At 41.3% G+C, this 22769-nt stretch overlaps 2 protein-coding genes across 2 annotated transcripts in view; one reads left to right on the top strand and one right to left on the bottom strand.

Moving 5' to 3' along the window:
* Nucleotides 1-22769, top strand: part of INTS2 (integrator complex subunit 2) — a gene marked incomplete at both ends in the record, with an annotated part of 65617 nt that overhangs the window by 16112 nt on the left and 26736 nt on the right. The window contains 8 exons of the mRNA XM_080713197.1: nt 15-241; nt 3367-3492; nt 11181-11252; nt 11339-11453; nt 14954-15022; nt 17463-17597; nt 20061-20237; nt 22580-22688. Of these exons, the coding sequence (XP_080569323.1) occupies nt 15-241; nt 3367-3492; nt 11181-11252; nt 11339-11453; nt 14954-15022; nt 17463-17597; nt 20061-20237; nt 22580-22688 (1030 nt within the window). The remainder of the gene's footprint in view (nt 1-14; nt 242-3366; nt 3493-11180; nt 11253-11338; nt 11454-14953; nt 15023-17462; nt 17598-20060; nt 20238-22579; nt 22689-22769) is intronic.
* On the bottom strand, nt 9013-9596 carry LOC308274993 (protein PBDC1-like; the record flags this gene model as incomplete). The annotated part of the gene is given in 2 exon segments (XM_080713009.1): nt 9013-9441; nt 9447-9596. Coding segments are annotated over 2 exon segments (579 nt in total).

Here is a 22769-nt window from a genome sequence, read left to right as displayed (position 1 = left end):
TCTGTTCTTTTCAGAGGAAAAGAGAGACCAGCAGTTCTGTCCTTTGGCAGATGAGAAGACAGCTTCTTCTGGAGTTGATGGGCATTCTTCCCACAGTAAGAAGTACCCGCATTGTGGAAGAAGCTGATGTGGAGATGGAGCCCAATGTGTCTGTGTATTCGGGGCTGAAGGAAGAGCATGTTGTGAAAGCCAGTGCACTCTTACGTCTGTACTGTGCTTTGATGGGAATCGCTGGACTCAAGTATTCAATAATTTGATATTTTATCCTTTTGTCATTTACTTTTTTGTTTCTAATCCCAAAAAAGTAAGCTAAAGGCTGTTTATTCAGAGGATTCAGGTTTTTTTTTTATTGAGCTCAGGTAGTTGGCTGGCCTGTAGCAAAATTGAAGTCCTCATGCCAAACATTCCTAGCAGGGATACATTTATCTATTTTGGTCAGATTATAGGTCCAATTTGGAAGGGCAGAAAACTTACCAATTTCTAATCACAGAGTAAAGAAATCTGTGAATAGTCGGCCGTGGTGGCGCACGCTAGTAATCCCTGTGCTTGGGAGGCTGAGACAGGAGGATCATGCAGGTTCGAAGCCAGCCTCAGCTGGTTTAAGAGACCCTGTTTCCAAATACAATATAAAATAGGTCTGGGAGTGTAGCCTGGAGGTAGAAGGCCCCTGGGTTTCATCCCCAGTACCACCAAACAAAAAAAAAAAAAAAAAAGAAATCTTTGATTTCAGTGCAGCTGGACAAGACTATTGAATGATCTGTGGGTGAACCTTTACCTGGCCTGTGCAGCTAGTTGAAGTAAATCTCTTTTATGTTTCCTTTTCCAACTGAGATCATAAATTATATAAAATTGATATAATGCATAGCTTCTTAGTCTCTGTACCATAGCCTTTGGAATAATGTCTTCAACTTTTATATGCTGTAGTATTTGTTTTCTCAGATGCCTGTGAATTTCAGTCCTACAGTTTAGTTAAAAAACACTGGTCCTAGCTGGGTGTGGTAGTGCACACTTGTAATCCCAGCATTTGGGAGGCTAAGACAGGAGGATCGTGGTTCGTGGACAGCCTCAGCTACTTAGTGAGGCCCTCTGCAACTCAGTGAGACCCTGTTTCAAAAAAATAAATAATAATAATAAAAAAAATTGGGCAGGGGGTGTAGCTCGGAGATCAAACGCCTCTGGGTTCCATCCTCAGACCTGCAAAAAAAAAAAAAAAAAACACACTGGTTCTGGGATATGGTTCAAATTTTATTTTGTGGTGCTGGGAATTGGACCTAGGGGCATTTCTACTTCTGAGTTAAATCCTTATCCCCAGCCCTATTTACTTTTTATTTTGAAATAAGGTCTCACTAGTTCCTGAGGGTGGCTTTGAATTTGTGATTTCTTCTTGTCTCAGCCTTTCAATTACTAGGATTTACAAGTGTGTGCCTCCGTGCCCAGCTCAAATAATTTTTTTTTTTTTTTTTTGCAATACTGAGGATGGAACCCAGGGGCATTCTACCCCCGAGCTACACCCCCAGCCCTGTTTTTTATTCTTTATTTCGAAACAGGATCTGAGTTGCAAAGAGCCTCACTAAGTAGCTAAGGCTTTCCGCAAATCATGATCCTCTCGTCTCAGCCTCCTGAATGCTGGGATTACAAGTGTGTGTCACCATGCCCGGCTTCAAATAATTTTTTACTAGCGATTGAACCCAGGGATATTCTACCTCCAAGCTATACCACCAGTCTTATTTTTTCCCTTTTTTTTTTTTTTTTCGGTACTGGGGATGGAACTCGGGGGCATTCTACTTCCGAGCAACACCCCCGGCCCCCGGCCCTATTATTTTTTTTAATTCTTCATTTTGAAACATGGTCTCACTGAGTTGCAAAAGGCCTCACTAAGTAGCTGAGGCTGGCTTTCAACTTGCACAATCCTTCTGTCTCAGCCTCCTAAATGCTGGGATTACAAGCGTGGGTCACCTCGCCCAGTTTCCTGTTTTTTATTCTTTGTTTTGAAACAGGGTCTCACTAAGGTGCTGAGAGCTTCACTAAGTAGCTAAGGTTGGCTGCAAACCTGTGAGCCTCCTCTCTCAGTCTCCCAAGTACTGAGATTACAAGTGTATGCCACTACACTCTATCTACCTCAAATTTTAGTTACCACCATTTGTTAACCTAATAATTATATAAAGCATAAACTTTGCTTTGAGATCTTTAGGACACAGTTACTCACCATGAGTGTCATGGTAAATGGCCACTGGCATCACTTTTTTTTTAAAGTCTGAATCCGGTGTGGTGGAGCACTAAGAATTGCAGGTTCAAGTATGTGCTCACTTAGCAATACTCTGTTTCAAAATAAAAATGAAATTGTGCTGGAGTGTAGCTGAGTGGTAGAAAGTCCCTGGGTTCAATCTCTAATACCACACATACACACCGAAAGGATGTTTGTTGGTAGCAGGGTGAAGTAGCACATGTCTATAATCCTGGTACCTGGGATGCTAAGATAGGAGGATCACAGGTTTGAGGGTACTTTTGGCAACTAGTGAGACCCTGTCTCAAAAATAAAAAAGGCATGGGTTTTAGTTGATTGGTAGAGCTTCCCTGGGTTCAGCCTCCAGTGCCCCCCCCCCACAGAAAGAAATAAAAAAGTAAAAGTAGCTCACTCTGTATTACACGTTATGCAATGAAAAGGAGGAGGCAAGGGATGTTCTTCTGCGCGCGCGCTTGTGTATATGTGTGTACGTGATTGAACCCAAGGGCATTCTACCACTGAGCTACATCTCTAGCCCTATTTTATTTTTTAATAAAAGAGGTTCTCACTAAGTTGCAGAAGGCCTTGCTACTTTGCTGAGGCTATTCTCAAACCTGTGATCCTCCAGTCTCATCTTCCAAAGTACTGGATACAGGCACGCACCACCATGCCCAGCTTCTGTCTCCTCTTGATAGATTTTACAAAGAAATTAAGTACTTTAACTCCCAATGTTTCAAATATTTTCAGTTATAGAGTGCCATGTAAATGTTAGTTTTACTCTTCCTCATTCATTATTCCTGGCAGTTTTTAAATTTTGACATTCTTAAAGGTCACAGTACAATCATACTTTTCACCATTCATTATTAAGATTGTGTTGCATGGTCTCAGTTTGCATGTTCATTTTTATGGTCCTATACTACAGAGCAAGGCAAGGTCTGTGTGTGTTGTGTCTTAGGAAAAATAATGTAGCTGTAATTTCTTTTAGGTTTTGCTTTTGACAACTTAAGATGTTAAAGATTTTTTAGTGAGGTTTGTTACAAAGTTTGAAAATTTACATACAAAATATTTAAATGTTGGGAAGTTCATTTTTTTCTGTCCTTCAGCTAAGAAAAATTAAAGCCTAATTATGAATCTCTTTTTAGACCTACTGAAGAAGAAGCCGAGCAGCTGCTGCAGTTGATGACCAGCCGTCCTCCTGCCACACCAGCTGGGGTCCGCTTTGTCTCGCTGTCCTTCTGTATGCTGCTGGCCTTTTCTACACTGGTCAGGTACCGCACTGTCTCCGTTGTTTTCTCTAGGTCTGTTTTCATTTACTGATTAAAATGCAGGGGCTGCAGTATAGCCCAGTTGTAGAGTGCTTGCTTAGCATTCGTGAGGCCATGGGTTTGATCCCAACTCTGCAAAAACAGATAGCACAACAAAACAAAACACAAAACCCAACAACACAACAGCCCCGTGTGTATGTATAGCATTAGGTTAAGAGCAAAAAGTTATCCTACAAAGTGAGCAAGTTGCTACATGCCTGTGGTCCCAGGACTTGGGAGCCGAGACAGAAGGATTGCAAGTTTGAGAGCAGTCTCAGCAACTTAGGGAAACTCTATTTCAAGATAAAAAAAAAAAAAAATTAGGACCGGAGATCAAGCTCAGAGGTAGAACACCCCCTGGGTACCAAAACAAAAACAAAACAGAAACCCTACATAGGGACAGTAGTAGTGTCTTTTTTTTTCTTCTTTTTTGTGCTACTGGGTATTGAACCCCTAAGGCATTCTACCTTTGAGCCACACCCCCAGCCCAATTTTATTTTTTATTTGGAAACAGGATCTCACTAGGTTGGTGAGATTCTCGCTACTTGTTGAGGCTGTCGTCAAACCTGCAATCCACCTTTCTCAACTTTCCAAGTACTGGGATTATAAGCATGTACCACCATACCTGGCTGTAGTGTCTTTTAATAAAAAATTATCAACTGGGTGTGGTGGCACACTTTTGTAATCCCAGCATTAGGGAGGCTGAGACAGGAGGTTCGCAGTTTGAGGACAGCCTCAGCTACTTAGTGAGGTCCTTTGCAGCTCAGTGAGACCCTGTTTCAAAATAAAGAATAAAAAAGTAGGGCTGGGGGTTACCTCAGAGGTAGAATACCCCTGGGTTCCATCCGCAGTACTGCAAAAACAAACAAGAAAAATAAAACAAAAGGTTATCATTAACATATACTGCATATTATTTTATCTTTTTTTTTGTGTGTGTGGTACTGGGTGTGGAACCCAGAGGCTTTCTACCTTCGTGCTATACTCCCAGACCTTTTTTATATTTTATTTGGAAACAGGGTCTCACTAAGTTGCTGAGAGCCTCACTAAGTAGCTGAGGCTGGCTTCAAACCCATGCGATCCTCCTGTCTCAGCCTCCCAAGCGCGGGGATTACAAGTGTGCGCCACCACGCCCGCTTTATTTTATCTTTATCAAAGTTGCTCATGAATAGTTAAAGAAGTCAAAATAGCTCTTCAGAATTTTTTAAGACTAACTGGATATGATGGCACATATCTGTAATCTCAGTACTTGGGAGACTGAGGAAGGAAGATTGCAGGTTTGAGGCCAGCCTGGGCAATTTAGTAAGACCCTGTCTCAAAAGAAAAAATAAAAAGGGCTGAGGATGTAGTTCAATGATAGAAGCAGCTCTGGGTTCAATCCCTGGTACATTAAGAAAATAAAATTGTTTAGACTAATAGCAGTCCCTATCCCCTCTTCCATATTTTCTTTTCCCTTGAGGCAATGTCTTTCAATTTCTGAACTGATTGGGGTTTTACTATTACATAACATGTTTATATTTGATGTATCTTGATTTTTTCTTTTAGATATTATTTGTTGAGTTCTCATTATCAAAGATGAGGAATTAGTTCTCTTTCTTCTTTTTCTCTGTCCTAAAACACATGCACTTATCTTTTCTTTCCTTCCGTTCTCCTAGTACAGCTATATAATTTTAATTAGAACAATGTAGAGTTGTTTATATTCTTATGATTATGTAATGTTACTGAGAGCTCTACTATGTACTAAACGATTTCTTTTTCTATAAACCTGTTTGCATTAATAATTTTTCTGTTTCTGTTTTTGTTTTTAATTTGCTTGATGTACCATTACTGCACCCTCAGCCGCTCTGCAATCAAAATCTCTCAGCCTGCTCTGGCTCCTCCGGCAGTCAGGACTCTTTCTGGAGCTCCTGGACCTGCTCTGGTCTGGACGGGCGCACAGCTGAGCCCAGCTCGCTGTCCTCTGAGCCCTGCTCTTCACCCTCCACCTGGGGGCTGTTCACCTCTCCTCTCAAGATCTGCTGCTTCTTGTATTTCATGTCATCACCTGTTCATTTGCTTCCTCTTCTGCTCCTGTGTAAAACTAGCATGTGGGAGTCAGATTCTTTTGAGACTGGGGATTTCTGAAAATTCCTTTATTCTACTCAGATACTTGATTGATAGTTTGATGGGGTATAGAATTCTAAGTTGGAAATAATTTCCTTAGACCTTTTTTTTTGTGTGTGTATGGTACTGGGGATTGAAACCAGGAACATTCTACCTCCAAGATACATTTACAGCCCTATTTTTAATTTTATTTATTAATAATTTTTTGTGGTGTTGGGGATGGAACCCAGGGGCATTCTACCTCTGAGCTACATCCCCAGTCCTATTTTTTTTTTTTTTTTTTTCGGATCTGGGGATGGAACCCAGGGGCATTCAACCTTCCGTGCTACACCTCCTGCCCTATTTTTTATTCTGTATTTTGAAACAGGGTTTCACAAAGTTGCAGAGGGCCTCACTAAGTAGCTGAGGCTGTCTGGGAACTGTGATCTTCCAGTCTCAGCCTCCCGAATGCTGGGATTACAAGCGTGCACCACCATGCCCGGCTTCCTGCCCTGATTTTCATTTTTTATTTTTGAAACCAGGTCTCACTAAGTTGCAGAGAGCCTCATTAAGTAGCTGAAGCTGTCCACAAAGCACGATCCTCCAGTCTCAGCCTCCAAATGCTGGAATTACAAGTGTGCGCCACCATGCCCCGCTCCCAGCCCTATTTTTTGTTCTTAATTTTGAAACAGGGTCTCACTAAGGTGCTGAGATTCTCACTAAGAGCTGAGGCTGCCTGTGAACTGTGATCCTCATGTCCAGCCTCCCAAGTGCTGGGATCCCAGCTGTGCACCACCACACTTGGCCCTTTCCATATAGACTTTTGAAGGTGTTGCCCCATTGTCTTTAATTTCCAGTATTGCTGAGAAGTTTCACATCATTTTGATTCCTGGTCCTTTGTTTGGCTGTTTTTTTTTTTTTTTGGTAATGAGGATTGAACCCAGGAGCATTCTACCCCAAGTTACATAGCCACCCCTTTTTATTTTTTGTTTTGAAACAAGGTCTTGCTGAGAATCTTGCTTCATTGCCGAGGCGGGGTTGAATCTGTGATCCTCCTGTCTGGCCTCCCGAGTACTGGTCATGGCCTGTTCTTTTCAAAATTTGTGGATGATATGCCTAGGTCTAAGTTTGTGTTTATTTATGGTTCTAGATATTCAACAAGTCCTTTCAACCTGAAACTCATGTCTTTTAATTCTAGGAAATTTTCTTGAAGTAATTTGTTGGTAATGTCTACCCATTGGGGTTTCTCTGTCTAAAACCTTTTTTATTTGAACTGTCTTTCTGAAATTATTATCTTATTATTGTTTTTTTTTTCTGTAGTTTTGTCTTATTCTTCTTTTTACAGAACAACTACACTGAGATATGTTTACATACCATCTATTTATTTACTTTTGCGTACTGGGGATTGAACCCAGGGGCATTCTGCCTTGAGCTACACTCCCAGCTCTGTTTTTTATTCTTCATTTTGAAACAAGGTCTCACTAAGTTGGGAGGGCCTCACTAAGTAGCTGAGGCTGTCCATGAATTTGTGATCCTCCTGTTTTAGCCTCACAAGTACTGGGATTACAAGTGTGTGCCACCATGCACAGCTTAATCACAGTGATTTTGATAGATTTTTTTTTTTTGTACTGCTTCCTTTATCCATGGTGCTGTGTGTGTGTGTGTGTGTGTGTGTGTGTGTGTGTGTGTGTGTTGTTTAATCTCTATTTTCCAGTTAGAGGCTTTTTGTAGTTGTTTAATTGTTCTTAAATGTTGATATTTAAGAGTAGGAGACTAAAAAGCAAATTAGAACCTCTGAATGCATAATCGGGTCTTTTGGAAACTCTTGGGCTAATGAGGGTCCTAAGGAAGGATACTATCTGCCTGGAGAGTGAAACTTGTCCAGAAACCCCTGAACAGAGTTAAAAAGTGAGGGTCAAGCGCTGGGGGAGCTCAGCCTGCAGTATCATCACTCGCTCCTGCTTTCAGAACAGCGCTTCACATGTCCCTGCTGCCCCTCAGTGCAGACACAGTGTTGGCCGTCTCCAGAGAATGAGTCTGTGGTCTTCCCTGTACTCAGGCAGAGGTATTCCTCCATCGCTGTAGAACAGAGCGGTGAATTGGAGAGCTGCTCTCATGTGCACTGTCTTCCCTCTATTTTAGCCTCTCACTCCCATTCCCAGAAGCCCGTGGAGCTGTCAGTTCCTAAGCTCCTTTGGAAATTCTGGGGTATGAAGTGGATGGGTTTTCCCTTCTGCTGGTTTAGTTTTCTGCTCCTTCAGGGCTACCTCTCATCTGTGTGTTTGCTAGCTTTCGGGATTTTGTGTTGTTCTCTCTCAACATTTATTCTTTGTTTTTCTCTCTCTTGTTTTTTGGTACTGGGGATTGAACACAGGGGCATTCTAGCTCTGAGCTGCACTCCTAACCTTATTTTATATGTTTGTTTTTATTTTGAAACAGTATCTCACTAATTTGAGAAGAATCTCACTAAGTTGCTGAGGCTGGCTGTAAACTTGCAATTCTTTTGTCTCTCAGTGTCTCAAATACTGGGATTACAAACATGCTCCATCACACCTGGCTTCCCCCAGCCCTTTTTATTTTATTTTGAAACAGGGTCTTGTTAAGTTCTTCAGGATATTACAAATTACCGAAGCTGGCTTTAATCCTGCATCAGCCTCCCAAATACTGGAAATTCAGGTGTATGCCTCCATGCCTGGTAACATTTATTCCTTTTTGAAGAGATTTCCTAGTTGGGTGTAGTGGCACATGCTTGTAATCCCAGTACTTGGGCGGCTGAGTCAGGAGGCAGATAGCCTGAGTGTAGTGAGACTGTCATCAACCTAGGGAGACCCTGGTTCCAAGTTAAAAAAGAAAGAAAGAAAGAAAATAGGGCTGTAGCTCAATGGCACATTGTCTCAAGGTTCAATCCTCAGTGCCACAGGGGGGGAAATTTTTTCCTTTAATGTGGTTCTAGTGGGGTTTCAGGAGGGCCTAAAATTAGATGTTTAAAATGAAGTGCTTTTTTTTCCCCTCTTACAGTAATCTTTCTTTTTTTTTTAATGTTATGAACCAAAAGCAATTTATTTATAAAATGTCTTACTTGACCAGCAGAGAAAGCCAAGGATAATACATGAAGAAAGAGCTAACGAAGACCTCACTTAACAGTCTTTCAACCAGTCCTTACAAGGGGACAAGCAGAGCAGCTCCCAGTTATTGGGAAGATGTCCTTCTGTGGGTCTTTCAATTGCACAAGGACATACATTTAACCAAAGGGGTCTGTGCAAGTAGCACTAGGGCAGGCTCAGTGGAGTGGCAGCCTCTAGAGCTGTTCCTTGTCTACCTCACAGAGATGCTGCATCGCCTCTGTTGGCTTTCTGGGTGGCTCCCTTCTCACTGTCTCCTTCGTTGTCAGTTTTCTCCTTTTCTTCATCTCTGTTGCTGCCTCCCTCTTTTTTGTCTCCACCAGCAGCTCTTCCTTGGCTGCTTCTCTGTTGCTGGCTCCTTACTCTCCTTTTTTTCCCCCTGAATGCTGAGGTAAATTGCCTTGTTGTAGCCCTCCCAGTTTCGAGCAATTTCGATGGCAAAAAATTGGATCCTGGGGGTAAAGACGGTGTTTTCCTCAGTGTATCCCTTAGAACAATCCACTCTCAGCAAAATACCATAGTTGAAATCTTCTACGATCCCATCAAACTTCAAGCAAAATGGCCTCCACTTCTCTTTAGCTGATTCTGATTTGAGTTCTTCTGAGTCCAATACATCTATCTTCAGTTCCTTAAAATTTCCTTGGAACTCAGAGTAGATTTGGTCATCCACTTTGGTGAGTTTCAGGAATTGTGGGTCAACTGAGGTAATGAGTTGTAATAGACTTCAGCATGCTGCATTGCTCTCATTGCCCAAGCCATCTCAGTATCGGGATCACTGCCGTAAGATTCTGCAGGGAGAGAAAGAGCATGCGCCACGGATGCCAGCTCCCCGGAAACCCGTTCATCGACATCGCTACTAGCCTCCATGTTGCCATCCAGAAAGCGTGGCTTCCTTCCAGTAATCTGTCTAAACATTACCTCTAGTCTTCATTACTTTATAATGTCCATATTTAATTTATAGGAGAACTGAAGGTCAGGAAGCCTGTTTTAGTTGGGTTTTCTGTTTTTTTGTTTTTTGCGGTACTGGGGAATGAACCCAGGAGGATTTTAGCTCACATTACACACCCAGCCCTATTTTTTATTCTTTCTTTTTCTTTTCTCTTTTTTTTTTTTTTTTTTTTGCAATACTGGGGATTGAGGGGCACTCTGCCTCAGAACTACACCCCCGGTCCTATTTTTTTTTTTTTTTTAGTCTTTATTTTTGTGGTACTGGGGTGGAACCTAGGGGCTTTTCTACCTCCGGGCTATACTCCCAGACCTATTTTATACTTTATTTGGGAACAGGGTCTAACTAAGTTGCTGAGAGCCTTGCTAAGTAGCTGAGAGCCTTGCTAAGTAGCTGAGGCTGGCTTCAAACCTGTGCGATCCTCCTGTCTCAGCCTCCCAAGTGCTGTGATTACAAGCATGTGCCACCACACCTGGCTAGTATTTATTTTTATTTGTTTGGGTGGTACTGGGGTTTCTGGAAACCCTTCTACCTCTGGGCTACACTCCCAGACCCATTTTTTAAAATATATTTTATTTGGAAACAGGGTCTCTTAAACCAGCAAGGCTGGCTTCGAACCTGCACAATCCTTCTGTCTCTGCCTCCCAAGCGTGGGGATTACAAGCGTGCGCCACAACGCCCGGCTAGTCTTTATATATTTTGAAACAGGGTCTCACTGAGTTGCAAAGGGCCTCGCTAAGTAGCTGAGGCTGTCCATGAACCATAATTCTCTGGTCTCCGCCTCCCGAATACTAGGATTACAAGTGTGCGCCACCACGCTCAGCCCCTTTTTTATTCTTTTTTTTTTTTTTTTTTTTTTTTTTGGTGGTACTGGGGTTCCTGGAAACCCTTCTCCAGGCTATACTCCCAGACCTATTTTGTATTTTTATTTTGGAAACAGGGTCTCTTAAGCCAGCAAAGCTGGCTTTGAACCTGCATGATCCTCCTGTCTCTGCCTCCCAAGCACAGGGATTACAAGCATGCGCCACCACACCCGGCTTTATTCTTTATTTTGAGACAGTGTCTCACTAAGTTCCAGAGCACCTCACTAAGCAGCTGAGGCTGGCTGTGAACCTGCCATCCTCCTGCCTCAGCCTCCCAAGTACCAGAATTATAGTTGTGCACTAACATGCCTAGCTCTTCTAACATTTTAATCCCCCAAAGGGCCTTTGGTTTTCCAAGCAATGTAAGGAAGTTCACTCCACCTTGCAAATGCAATTACTAGGATTTGAGAGAATTTGACTACTCAGATTCATGAAGAAAAGCAAAAGCGCTCATCCATGAGCTCCCGAACTGCCTCGTATTTCAATTATGGTTAATCGTCCAGGTCAACAAACAATTAATTTGACTTAATATTTCAAATTAGGGAAGGAAAAATAATTTCTACCAAAAATAATTTCAGAATTCTTTCCTACAATCTAGTATGTCTGATTGAAACCAGTGCCATTCTGGTATGTTTTATATAGCACGCCTGAGCAGGAGCAGCTAATGGTGGTCTGGCTAAGTTGGATGATAAAAGAAGAAGCTTACTTTGAGAGGTAAAGCGACTTAATTTGTTTCTTTTGGCTGAGAAAGCTGCTCTAATTCTCTCTGGAAATTCATGCTTTCTTTTCTATTCCAACAGCACCGCAGGAGTCTCTGCTTCTTTTGGAGAGATGCTGTTGTTGGTGGCTATGTACTTTCACAGCAACCAGCTCAGTGCTATCATTGACTTAGTCTGTTCTACTTTAGGAATGAAGGTAATTTTCTTTGTCTTCTTTTTTTATTTTTATTTTTCAGTCTTAGACAGGAGGACCACAGTTCGGGGACAGCCTCAGCTACTTAGTGAGGTCCTTTGCAAACTCAGTGAGACTCTGTTTCAAAATAATGAAGAAAAAAATCAGGCTGGGGGGTGTGGCTCGAAGGTAGAATGTCCCTGGGTTCCATCCCCAGTACTGCAAAATAAATAAAATAAAATAAAATAAAATTGGCCAGACATGGTGGTATATGCTTGTAATCCCAGCATTCGGGAGGCGGAGACCAGAGGATTGCAGTTCACAGACAGCCTCAGCTACCAAGTGAGGCCCTCTGAAACTCAGTGAGACCCTGTTTCAAAAAATAAAAAGGTAATCCCAGCATTTGGGAGGCTGAGACCGGAGGATCGCGGTTCACGGACAGCCTCAGCTACTTAGTGAGGCCCTTTGCAACTTAGTGAGACCCTGTTTCAAATTAAAGAATAAAAAACAGGGCAGGGAGTGTAGCTTGGATGTTGAATGCCCTTGGGTTCCATCCCCACACCCACAAAATAAATAAATAAATAAATAAAGAAAGAAAGAAAGAAAGAAAGAAAGAAAGAAAGAAAAAAAATTAAAAGACCAGCCAGGTGTGGTGATGCATGCCTATAATCTCCGCTCTTGGAATGCTGAGACAGGATGATTGCACAGGTTTGAAGCCAGCCTCAGCTACTTAGTGAGGCTCTCAGCAACTCAGTGAGACCCTGTTTCCAAATAAAATATAAAATAGGGCTGGGAGTATAGCCCAGAGGTAGAAAAGTCCCTGGGTTCCACCCCCAGTACCACCAAAACAAAAAAATAAAAAATAAAAAGACCAAATAATAGAACCAGGGTGTAGCTTGAAGGTAGAATGCCCCTGGGTTCCATACCCAGTACAGCAAAAAATAAAATAAAATATAAAAAATTAAGGTAAAATAAAATAAAGTTCAATAAATAGGGTCTCGTTAGGTTGCTGAGAGTCCCACTAAGTTGGTAAATCTACTTATGAACCTGGGATACTTCTATCTCAACTTCCAAAGTACTGGGTTTCTAGGTGTGCACCACCACACCTGTCCACAATGTAATTTCTTTGGTACTGGGGATTGAACCAGGGGAATTCTACCTCCGAGCCATATCCTCAGCTCTATTTTATTTTTTGCCTTCTATTTCATTGATTTAAGGCACGTATTTTATGAGGTGTTGACATTGGGATTTATTTTACAGTTGATGTGATATAAGTGTGATAGTGTTCTGTCTTTACTGTTTTCTTCACGAGTGTATAGTCACTGATGTGCCTTGGTGTCTATAGAAGTGAAGGACAATATGTTATAATCAATTTTTTCTAATCATGTTTGCCATTTAACTTTGACATGTGGAAATTATTATCATTATATTTTGTTATTTGTATTATGCTATTATGCTTAGAAATGGCTTTCCAAGCCGGGCGTGGTGGCGCATGCTTTTAATCCCAGTATTTGGGAGGCTGAGACCAGGGGATCGCGGTTCGCAGACAGCCTCAGCTACTTAGTGAGGCCCTTTGCAACTCAGTGAGTCCTGGTTTCAAAATAAAGAATAAAATAATAGGGCAGGGGGTGTAGCTTGGAGGTCGAATGCCCCTGGGTTCCATCCCAGACCTGCAACAACAACAACAACAACAAAAAAAAAAAAAAAAAAAAAAGAAATGGTTTTCCTTACTCAGATTCATATAATTGTTCACCTATGGTTTTTTTTTTGTGTATTCACTTTTTGGTTGTTTTTTTTTTTTTTGGTACTGAGGATTGAACCCAAGGGCATTCTACCTCTATGCTATAACTCCTGCCCTTTGTAAAATTTTTTTGTTTTGAAATAGGGTCTCACTAGGTTGCTGAAAATTTTAATATTGAGGCTGGCCTCAAACCTGTGACTCCCACCCCCAACCCCCGTCTTAGCATTCCAAGTACTGAGATTATAGGCGTGTGCCACTATCTCTGACTGTGGTTTCACATTTTGAACTTAAATTTTTAATTCTTTTGGAGTTTATTTTGGTTTATTGTGTCGTGTGTAAATGTAAAATGTGTGTATTTGTACACACATATATATTCGTTCTGCCCCTAAAGAAAAGTATCTCTTTTCTATTTATTGATTAATCAATTCCTAGCTCCACTGATTTACAATGCCAATAATTAGTACTTTTTTCTTTTTTTTTTTTTTGTGGTACTAGGGGTGGAACTTAGGGGCTTTTCTAACTCTGGGCTATACTCCCAGACCTGTTTTATATTTTATTTGGAAATAGGGTCTCACTCAGTTGCTGTGAGCCTCACTAAGTAGCTGAGGCTGGCTTCAAACCTGCATGATCCTTCTGTCTCAGCCTCCCAAATGCTGGGATTACAAGCGTGCGCCACCATGCCCAGCTTCAATACCTTGTTTTTTAAGCAGTGGAGTTTTAACCCAAGGCCTTTGCTCAATCTTGTCCAGTGATGTACTGAACCGAGTTACATCCACAGCCCTTCTTTTACTAAGTGTTGCTTTTTTTTTTTTTGGTGGTACTGGGGATGGAACCCAGGGAGATTCAACCTCTGAGCAACACCGCCAGCCCTGTTTTTTATTCTTTATTTTGAAACAGGATCTCACTGAGTTGCAGAGGGCTTCACTAAGTAGCTGAGGCTGGTTTCGAACCTGTGAGATCCTCCCGTCTCAGCCTCCCAAATGCTGGGATTACAAGCGTGCGCCACCATGCCCAGCTTCAATACCTTGTTTTTTAAGCAGTGGAGTTTTAACCCAAGGCCTTTGCTCAATCTTGTCCAGTGATGTACTGAACCGAGTTACATCCACAGCCCTTCTTTTACTAAGTGTCGCTTTTTTTTTTTTTTTGGTGGTACTGGGGATGGAACCCAGGGAGATTCAACCTCTGAGCAACACCGCCAGCCCTGTTTTTTATTCTTTATTTTGAAACAGGATCTCACTGAGTTGCAGAGGGCTTCACTAAGTAGCTGAGGCTGGTTTCGAACCTGTGAGATTCTCCCGTCTCAGCCTCCCAAATGCTGGGATTACAAGTGTGCGCCACCATGCCCAGCTCTAAGTGTTTTTGTTTGTTCGTTTATTTTTGCCGTACTGGGGATGGAACTCAGGGGCATTGTACCTTCGAGCTACACCTCCACCCCTGTTTTTTATTCTTTTTTAATTTTGAAACAGGGTCACACTGAGTTTCAAAGGGCTTCACTAAGGAGCTGAGGCCCTTTGTGATCCTCCAGCCTCAGCCTCCCAAATGCTGGGATTACAAGTGTGCACCACCATGCCTGGCTTCTAAGTGTTTTTTTTTTATATTGGTTCTGTTTCTGGGGAAGAATACTCTTTAATGTTAAAGCTGAGAAGCTACTTCTGAAACAATTGAGTACTTGAACATTCAAACATTAATATTGTGTATCATACTTGTTTTAGATAATAAATTCATCAGAGTAAGTTGTATTTCATGTATTTTAAATACTGTTGGAATTTTTTGATTATTTTAGATTGTAATTAAGCCAAGCTCCTTGAGCAGAATGAAGACTATCTTCACACAGGAAATTTTTACTGAGCAGGTATTTCTTTTTGTTCTTTGGCAGTTATTTAACTTTCTTTTATAATGTTATTAGGCAGAGCCGGGCATGGTGACGCACACTTGTAATCCCCGCGCTTGGGAGGCTGAGACAGGAGGATCGCACAGGTTCAAAGCCAGCCTCAGCTACTTAGTGAGGCTCTCAGCAACTTAGTGAGACCCTGTTTCCAAATTAAGTATAAAAATGGTGTGGGAGTATATCCTGGAGGTAGAAAAGCCCCTGGGTTCCACCCAGCACCACAAAAATCAATCAATCAATCAATCAATCAATAAATAAATATAATGTTATTTGGGAGAAAACTTGTATATCTCACAGTAAAAGGAGAATATGTTTGTTCCCCAATCCTTTTCAATTTCTAATGATGACATATTTAAGTCTTTAGGGTGTAAGGTTCTTGTCTTTTTTTTTAATATGTGTAGTACTGGTGATTGAATCTATACTCCCAGCCCATTTTATCTGAAACAAGGTCTTGCTAGGCTGCTGAGTGTCTTGATAAGTGGCTGAGGCTGGCTTTGAACCTGTAATCCTTCTTTCTCAGCCTCTCAAATACTGTGGGAGTACAGGTATACACTACCACACCCAATTTGTAAGGTTTATTTCTAACTAGATTATAATCTAGAGTCAAAATTCCTTATTTCTTGCATTCATATGCTTTTTTTAGCCACAACTCTTATGTCTATGGGTAAACCTAAAAATATTTTATTTTTTAGTGGACTCCATTCTAAAATTTACGATGAATTCCAAGAAATATTGTTTCTTATGTAATTAACATTTTTATGGACCAGATTCTCTCTCATATACATGTACACACGTACCTTTATAACGACCATGTGGAAAACACAGGAAGATCCTAAGGTTTTTTTTTTTTTTTTTTTTTGTGGTGTGTGTGGTACTGGGGATGGATCTCAGGGTCATTTTAACACTGAGTTACAGCCCAGCCCTATTTTTTATTTTTTTAAATTAATTAATTAATTAATTAATTGGGTCTGGGGATGGAACCCAAGGCATTCAACCTCTGAGCTACACCCCTTGCCCTGTTTTTTATTCTTTATTTTGAAACAGAGTCTCAGTGAATTGCAAAGTGCTTCACTAAGTAGCTGAGGCTGTTTGCAAACCTCGATCCTCCTGGCTCAGCCTCCCAAATGCTGGGATTACAAGCCTGGACCACCACAGCTGGCTCTATTTTTTGTATTTAAATTTGAACCAATTGGAAGACAACTGTGGGGATGGGTTTTGAAAGGCAATAAAAGTTCTGTGCATGATACATTGAGAGTAAATATTCCTGCTTATAGTCTTACTTTGTAAATCAAAAAAACCTTTTTTTTTTTGTGGTAGGGATTGAAACCAGGGGCATTCTGCTTTTGAGTTAAACTTTTGATACAGGGTCTTGCTAGGTTGATAAGAGCCTCAGTACTGCCCTCAGACCTGCCGTCTCCCTGTCTCAGCCTCCCGAGTACTGGGATTATTGGTTTGTACTGCGACTCTCAGCTCACATGTTTATTTCATTAAAAAAATTTTTTTACCCCCTCACAACCCTTTGAGACAGGTATCACATCTCAGTTTATAGATGTGAAAATTCTTAGTAACTTCTCCAAAGTTGTTGAGCCTCAGATAATATGATTCTAAATTTTATATATATTTTTACCTTATAACACTATTGTGTACATATCTACGGTTAAAACTAACTAAAAATTCAGAGAACTGTATGAATCTCTAAATAGTTGTTTTTTATCATTTGAAAAGGTAGGCTTGAATGTGCACCCTGTAATTTCAGTACTTGGGAGGCTGAGACAGGAGGATCACAACTTCGAGGACAGCCTCAGCAACTTAGTGAGGTTTTTAGAAACTTAGCGAGACCCTGTTTTTAAGTAAAAAATAAAATAGGGCTTGAGGTGTAGCCCAGATGTGAAAGGTCCGTAGGTTGTACCTCTAGTACCTGTTGAAACCTGGAAAATAATAATTTTTTTTTGTCATTTATTAGTAGAGACCACACTTAAGTGTTGGTAGTCTCCCTGTGACCCTTCCCTTTTTAAAATAGTTTTGTGTGCTGGACATGGTGGTGCACACTTGTAATCCCCGTGCTTGGGAGGCGGAGACAGGAGGATTGCGCGGATTCGAAGCCAGCCGTGTTGTCTAAAGGGACCCTGTTTCAAAATATAAAATAGGTCTGGGAGTGTAGCCGGAGGTAGAAGGGCTTCCAGGAACCCCAGTACCCCCCCCCCCCACACACACACAGCCAGCCTCAGCTATTTAGTGAGGTCCTCTGCAACTCAGTGAGACCCTGTTTCAAAATAAAGAATAAAAAATAGGCCAGGGGGTGGAGCTCAGAGGTCATATGTCCCTTGGTTCCCCCCCCCCCCCCAAAAAAAAAAGTTTTGTATTTGGTTCTATTATGTGTGCTAATCCTGCTTTTCCCTGTTAGGTTGTCACAGCTCATGCTGTTCGCGTCCCTGTCACCAGCAACCTGAGTGCCAACATTACTGGGTTTCTGCCTATTCACTGTATTTACCAGCTGCTCAGGAGTCGTTCCTTTACCAAGCACAAAGTGTCAATAAAGGTAGGAATTTACATTTGTGTTTTGAACTGTAACTCAAGTTAATTCCTTTTTCTAACTAGCTCTGTTTCAGTTTGAGGTCTTTACCGTGGGTTGTGTGTATAAATCATGCCGTATGAAGCTAAGTTAAAATCGTTTACATAGTCCTTATAATTTATAATGTCCTTACATATTGCAAAGTCAATGGTTGAACCCAGGAGCATTCCACCTCTGAGCTACATGCCCAGCCCTATTTTTTATTCTTTTTTTTTTTTGGTAAGTCTGGGTTTGGAACCCAGAGGCATCCAATTTCCAAGCTATACCCCTGCCCTATTTTTATTCTTTATTTTGAAACAGGATTTTTTATTCTTTATTTTGAAACAGCTACAGGTTAAGTAGCTGAGGCTGTTCGCAAACTGCCATTCTCCGGTCTTAGCCTCCCGAATGCTGGGATTACAAGCATGCGCCACCACGCCCAGTTTATTCTTTATTTTGAAACAGGGTCTTACTAAATAGGTGAGGCTGGCCACGAACCTGCAATCCTTCTGCCTCAGCCTCCCAATTACTGGGATTAAAAATGTGTGCCACCACACCTGGTCCAATTTCAATTTTTTTTTTGTTTTTTTTTTGTGGTACTGGGGCTCAGGCTGGTCTTCTACCTTCACACTATACCCTCAGCCCTATTTTTTGTTCTTTAATTTGAAAAAGGGTCTCACTAAGTTGAGGATGGCATTACTAAGTAGTTGAGGCTGGCCGTGAACCTGTGATCCTCCTGTCTCAGCCTCCCAAGTGCCAATTTCAGTTTTATTAAACAATTAAATTTAAATTTTTAGCTGGGTGTGGTGGTGCATGCTTGTAATCTCAGCATTTGGGAGGCTGACACAGGAGGATCATGGTTCGTGGACAGCCTCAGCTACTTAGGCCCTTTATAACTCAGTGAGACCCTGTTTCAAAATTAAGAATAAAAGTAAGGCTGGGCGTGTAGCTTAGAGGTGAATGCCCCTGGGTTCCATCCCCAATTTAAAAAAAAGAAGTTTTAAAAGCAATTTATAAAATTTATGTGTAATTTTATTTATTCATTTTAATTTATTTTTTATTTTATTTCATTTTTTAGTATTGGAAATTGAAACCAGGAACATTCTACCTACACGCTGTACCCCTAGCCCTTTCTTTTGGTGGTAGGAAATGAACTGGAGCATTTATCTCTGAGCTATACTCCCAGTCCCTCACTTCACTCCCTTTTTTATGGTACTAAGGATTAAATCCAAGGACATTCTATGACTCAGCTACACCCCTAATACCATTATTTAATTTTTAAAATTTTACTTATTTTTTTATTTTTACGGTATTGGGGATTGAACTCAGGGACATTCTACTTCTGCACTACACCCCCAGCCCTATTTTTGATCTTTAATTTGAGAAAGGGTCTCACTATGTTGTGGATGGCCTTACTAAGTAGCTGAGGCTGGCCGTGAACCGCGATATTCCTGTCTCAGCCTACCAAGTACAAGCGTGCGCCACCATGCCCGGCCATATTTTTTTTTTTTTTTTTGAAACAGGGCCTCACTAAGTTTCTCGGGCTGGTCTTAAACCTGCAGTCCTCCTATTTTAACCTTCCAACTCCTGGGATTACAGGTATATGCTACAATGTCTGGCCCCCCAAAACCTTATTATTTTTTTGTTTTGAAACAGGGTCTCACATGTTCCCTGAAAGTCTCACTGTATCACTGAGGCGCTCCTCAAAACCTCTGAGTCTCATACCTTAGCCTTTCAAGTCCTGGGATTACAGTGTGCATCACCATATCTGGCTCGCTCCTAGCCTTTGTGTGTGTGCGTGGTAATGGGGATTAACATAGGGACATTCTGTCTGAGTTACAGCCCCAGCCCTTTTTATTTTTGAAACAGGGTCTCACTAAGTTGTGGAGGGCCTTGCTAAGTTGCTGATTGGCTATATACCTGTGCTCCTCCTTTCTCAGCCTTCCAAGTACTGGAATGAAGGCATACCCCACCTTGTCTGACTTTCAAAGCTACTTTCTCTTTTTTATGTGGTACTGGGGATTGAACCCAGAGGCATTCTATCTCGAACCTGCAATTCTAGTCCTTTATATATTTTATTTTTGAAAATAGGGTCTTGCTAGGTTGCTGAGAGTCTCACTATGTGGCTCAGATTGGCCTTGAGCCTGGGTTGCCTCCTGTCTCAGACTCCCAATACTGGGATTATAGGCATGGAACACCATGCCTAGCTCAAGGCTATTTTCTTAATCTTTCTGTTGTTGCTGTGAAGAAATATCCCTCTTCCTAAATTCCTTACTGCTGTGAAGTCTTTCATAATAACATGTAGTATTCTCAGTAAAGATATAGTGGGAACTTAGAACGTCCGAGAGTTAATGTGAGCTTTGTAAATCTGTAAAGCTGTATGTGCTTTGGTAATTTCCTGTGCTTCGTTATTGCCAAAATTGTTTCAGTGCCTGTCCTCTTCTCTTTTAGGACTGGATTTATAGACAGCTCTGTGAAACCTCCGTTCCGCTACATCCTCAGTTACTTCCGCTGATTGACGTGTACATAAATTCTATCCTTACTCCAGCATCTAAATCCAACCCAGAAGCCACCAATCAGCCAGTCACGGAACAGGAGATACTCAATATTTTCCAAGAAGTTATTGGGGTAAAATAGTGGTTTTATTTATTTATTTATTTATTTATTTTAGTATCTTTTAACTTATTTTTCTTTTAGTTTGTTTTATTTCCTATTTTTTCCCCTCAAAAGAGTTTTAGGTGATTCTGAAATTAAAATCAGATTAAAGCTCACTCTTCCTTCTTTGGGGATTAAGCTCAGGACCTCCAGCATGCTAGGATTGCTCAGGCCGGCCTCCAGCCTGGATCCTCCTGCCTCAGCCTCCTCAGCAGTGGGATTATAAGCACCTGCGACACCTGACATGGTTCCTGGCTCAGAAAGATATTCTAAAGAGCTAATTTCATAGCCGGGCGTAGTGGCGCACGCTTGTCATCCCCGCACTTGGGTGGGAGGCTGAGACAGGAGGATCACACAGGTTCAGGTTCGAAGCCAGCCTCAGCTGGTTTAAGAGACCCTGTCTCCAAATAAAATACAAAATAGGTCTGGGAGTGTAGCCCAGAAGTAGAAGGGTAGAAGGCCCCTGGGCTCCATCCTCAGTGCCACACACACACAAAAGAGCTAATTTCATAATTTAATGATACCCTGTTTAAAAATAAAGAAAAAAAATAGGCTGGGGTGTAGCTTGAAGGTAGAATGCCCCTCTTGGATTCCATCCCCAGACCAGGAAAAAAAAAAGGCCGGGCGTGGTGGTGCATGCTTGGAGGCGGAGACAGGAGGATGGCGCAGGTTTGAAGCCAGCCTCTCTGGCTTAAGAGAGCCTGTTTCCTAATAAAATATAAAAAAAATAGGTCTCAGAGTGTAGCCCAGAGGTAGAAGGGTTTCCAGGAACCCCAGTACCACCAAAAAATAAAATAAAATAAATAAAAATAAATAAAATAAAATCAGATTAAATTGATTATATCTCCGCCGGGCATGGTGGCGCACACTTGTAATCCCCTGCACTTGGGAGGCTGAGACAGGAGGATCAAAGCCAGCCTCAGCTACTTAGTGAGGCTCTCAGCAACGTAGTGAGACCCTGTTTCCAAATAAAAAAAAATATAAAATAGGTCTGGGCATATAGCCCAGAGGTAGAAAGCCTCTAGGTTCCACCCCCAGTACCACCAAAAAAAAAAAAAAAAAAAAAAAAAAATTAATTATATCTCCTATAAAAATAAAACGACACTTTTAGTTCCAAATGGTTTGTCAAGATCATTGTTAAAAATCTCTTGTTGTAAAGTGTAAGGAGTACCTTAGTGATCATGGATTTGTCGCAGGACTGGACTGTACAACCACTCAACATATTCAGCATGCCATTGGTTAACTTTACACGAACCTAAGTTATACGGAAATTCATTTATGAAGAATTTGATGAAAACCTTATTTCTTGACTCCAGTACTTGTGAGGCTGAAACCAATGGATTGCAGGTTTGAGGCTGTCCTTAGTAACTTAGCAAGACCCTGTTTCAAAATAAAATAAAGCTGGGCGTGGTGGCGCACGCTTGTAATCCCAGCATTCAGGAGGCTGAGACAGGAGGATCGCGGTTCACAGACAGCCTCAGCTACTTAAGTGAGGCTCTCTACTTAGTGAGACCCTGTTTCAAAATAAAGAATAAAAATTAGGGCAGTGGGTGTAGCTTGAAGGTAGAATGCCCCGTATTCTATTCCAGACCTGCAAACAAACAAACAAAAAATAACACAAGAGAAAAATAGAAAGGGCTGGTGGTTTAGCGTAGAGGTAGAAGGCTCCTGGGTTCAATCCCTAGTACTGGAAAAAATATAAAAAATATATTCATTACACATGTATTTTATTTATTTATTTATTTATTTATTTATTTATTTTTGTGGTACTGGGAGTGGAACCCAGGGACTTTTCTACCTCTGGGCTATACTCCCAGACCTATTTTATATTTTATTTGGAAACAGGGTCTCACTAGGTTGCTGAGAGCCTCACTAAGTAGCTGAGGCTGGCTTCGAACCCGTGCGATCCTCCTGTCTCAGCCTCCCAAGCGTGGGGATTACAAGCGTGCGCCACCACGCCCAGCTTTATATTATTTATATATAATCTTTTTCAGGAATTATTTTTCTTATAGTAACTTCACATAATGCTTTAAATTCCTGTAAGCTTCTTAGAAGCAGCCTGCTGGAATGCTGTTAAGTTGTAGTAGCTGAAATCTCATTTTTGTCTTATCTGAAAGATGAGGTTAGCATGTTATCTTTCATCTGTCATATCAGCTCACATTTCACTTAAACATCAAGTTGTCTCTTTGAGTTTAATGCAAAGAAAGCATGATTTCTTTCATTTTCTTTAGTATGGGAGTAGCAGCATCGTTGTTTAAAAAAGACAACACTAAAACAGTTTTTCAGTGTCTTAAAATGTGTGGTCTTACCCGCAGGGCGACCACATGCGCCTTAGCCAGCGCTTCAGTATCACAGCGCAGCTTCTGGTGCTCTACTATATCCTGTCCTACGAGGAAGCGCTCCTGGCCAACACCAAGAGTTTAGGTAAGCTGTGTATGGCTGAGAGGCTCGGCACCTCATTATCTTGTATTTTGTTACTTTCCAAGTTGTTGTTGGATGGTACAT

Source organism: Muscardinus avellanarius (genome assembly GCF_963383645.1).
Source record: "Muscardinus avellanarius genome assembly, chromosome: 16".
Lineage (NCBI taxonomy): Eukaryota > Metazoa > Chordata > Mammalia > Rodentia > Gliridae > Muscardinus > Muscardinus avellanarius.
The sequence above is the reverse complement of the archived record's forward strand: the minus strand, read 5'-3'. Positions and strand labels throughout refer to the sequence as shown.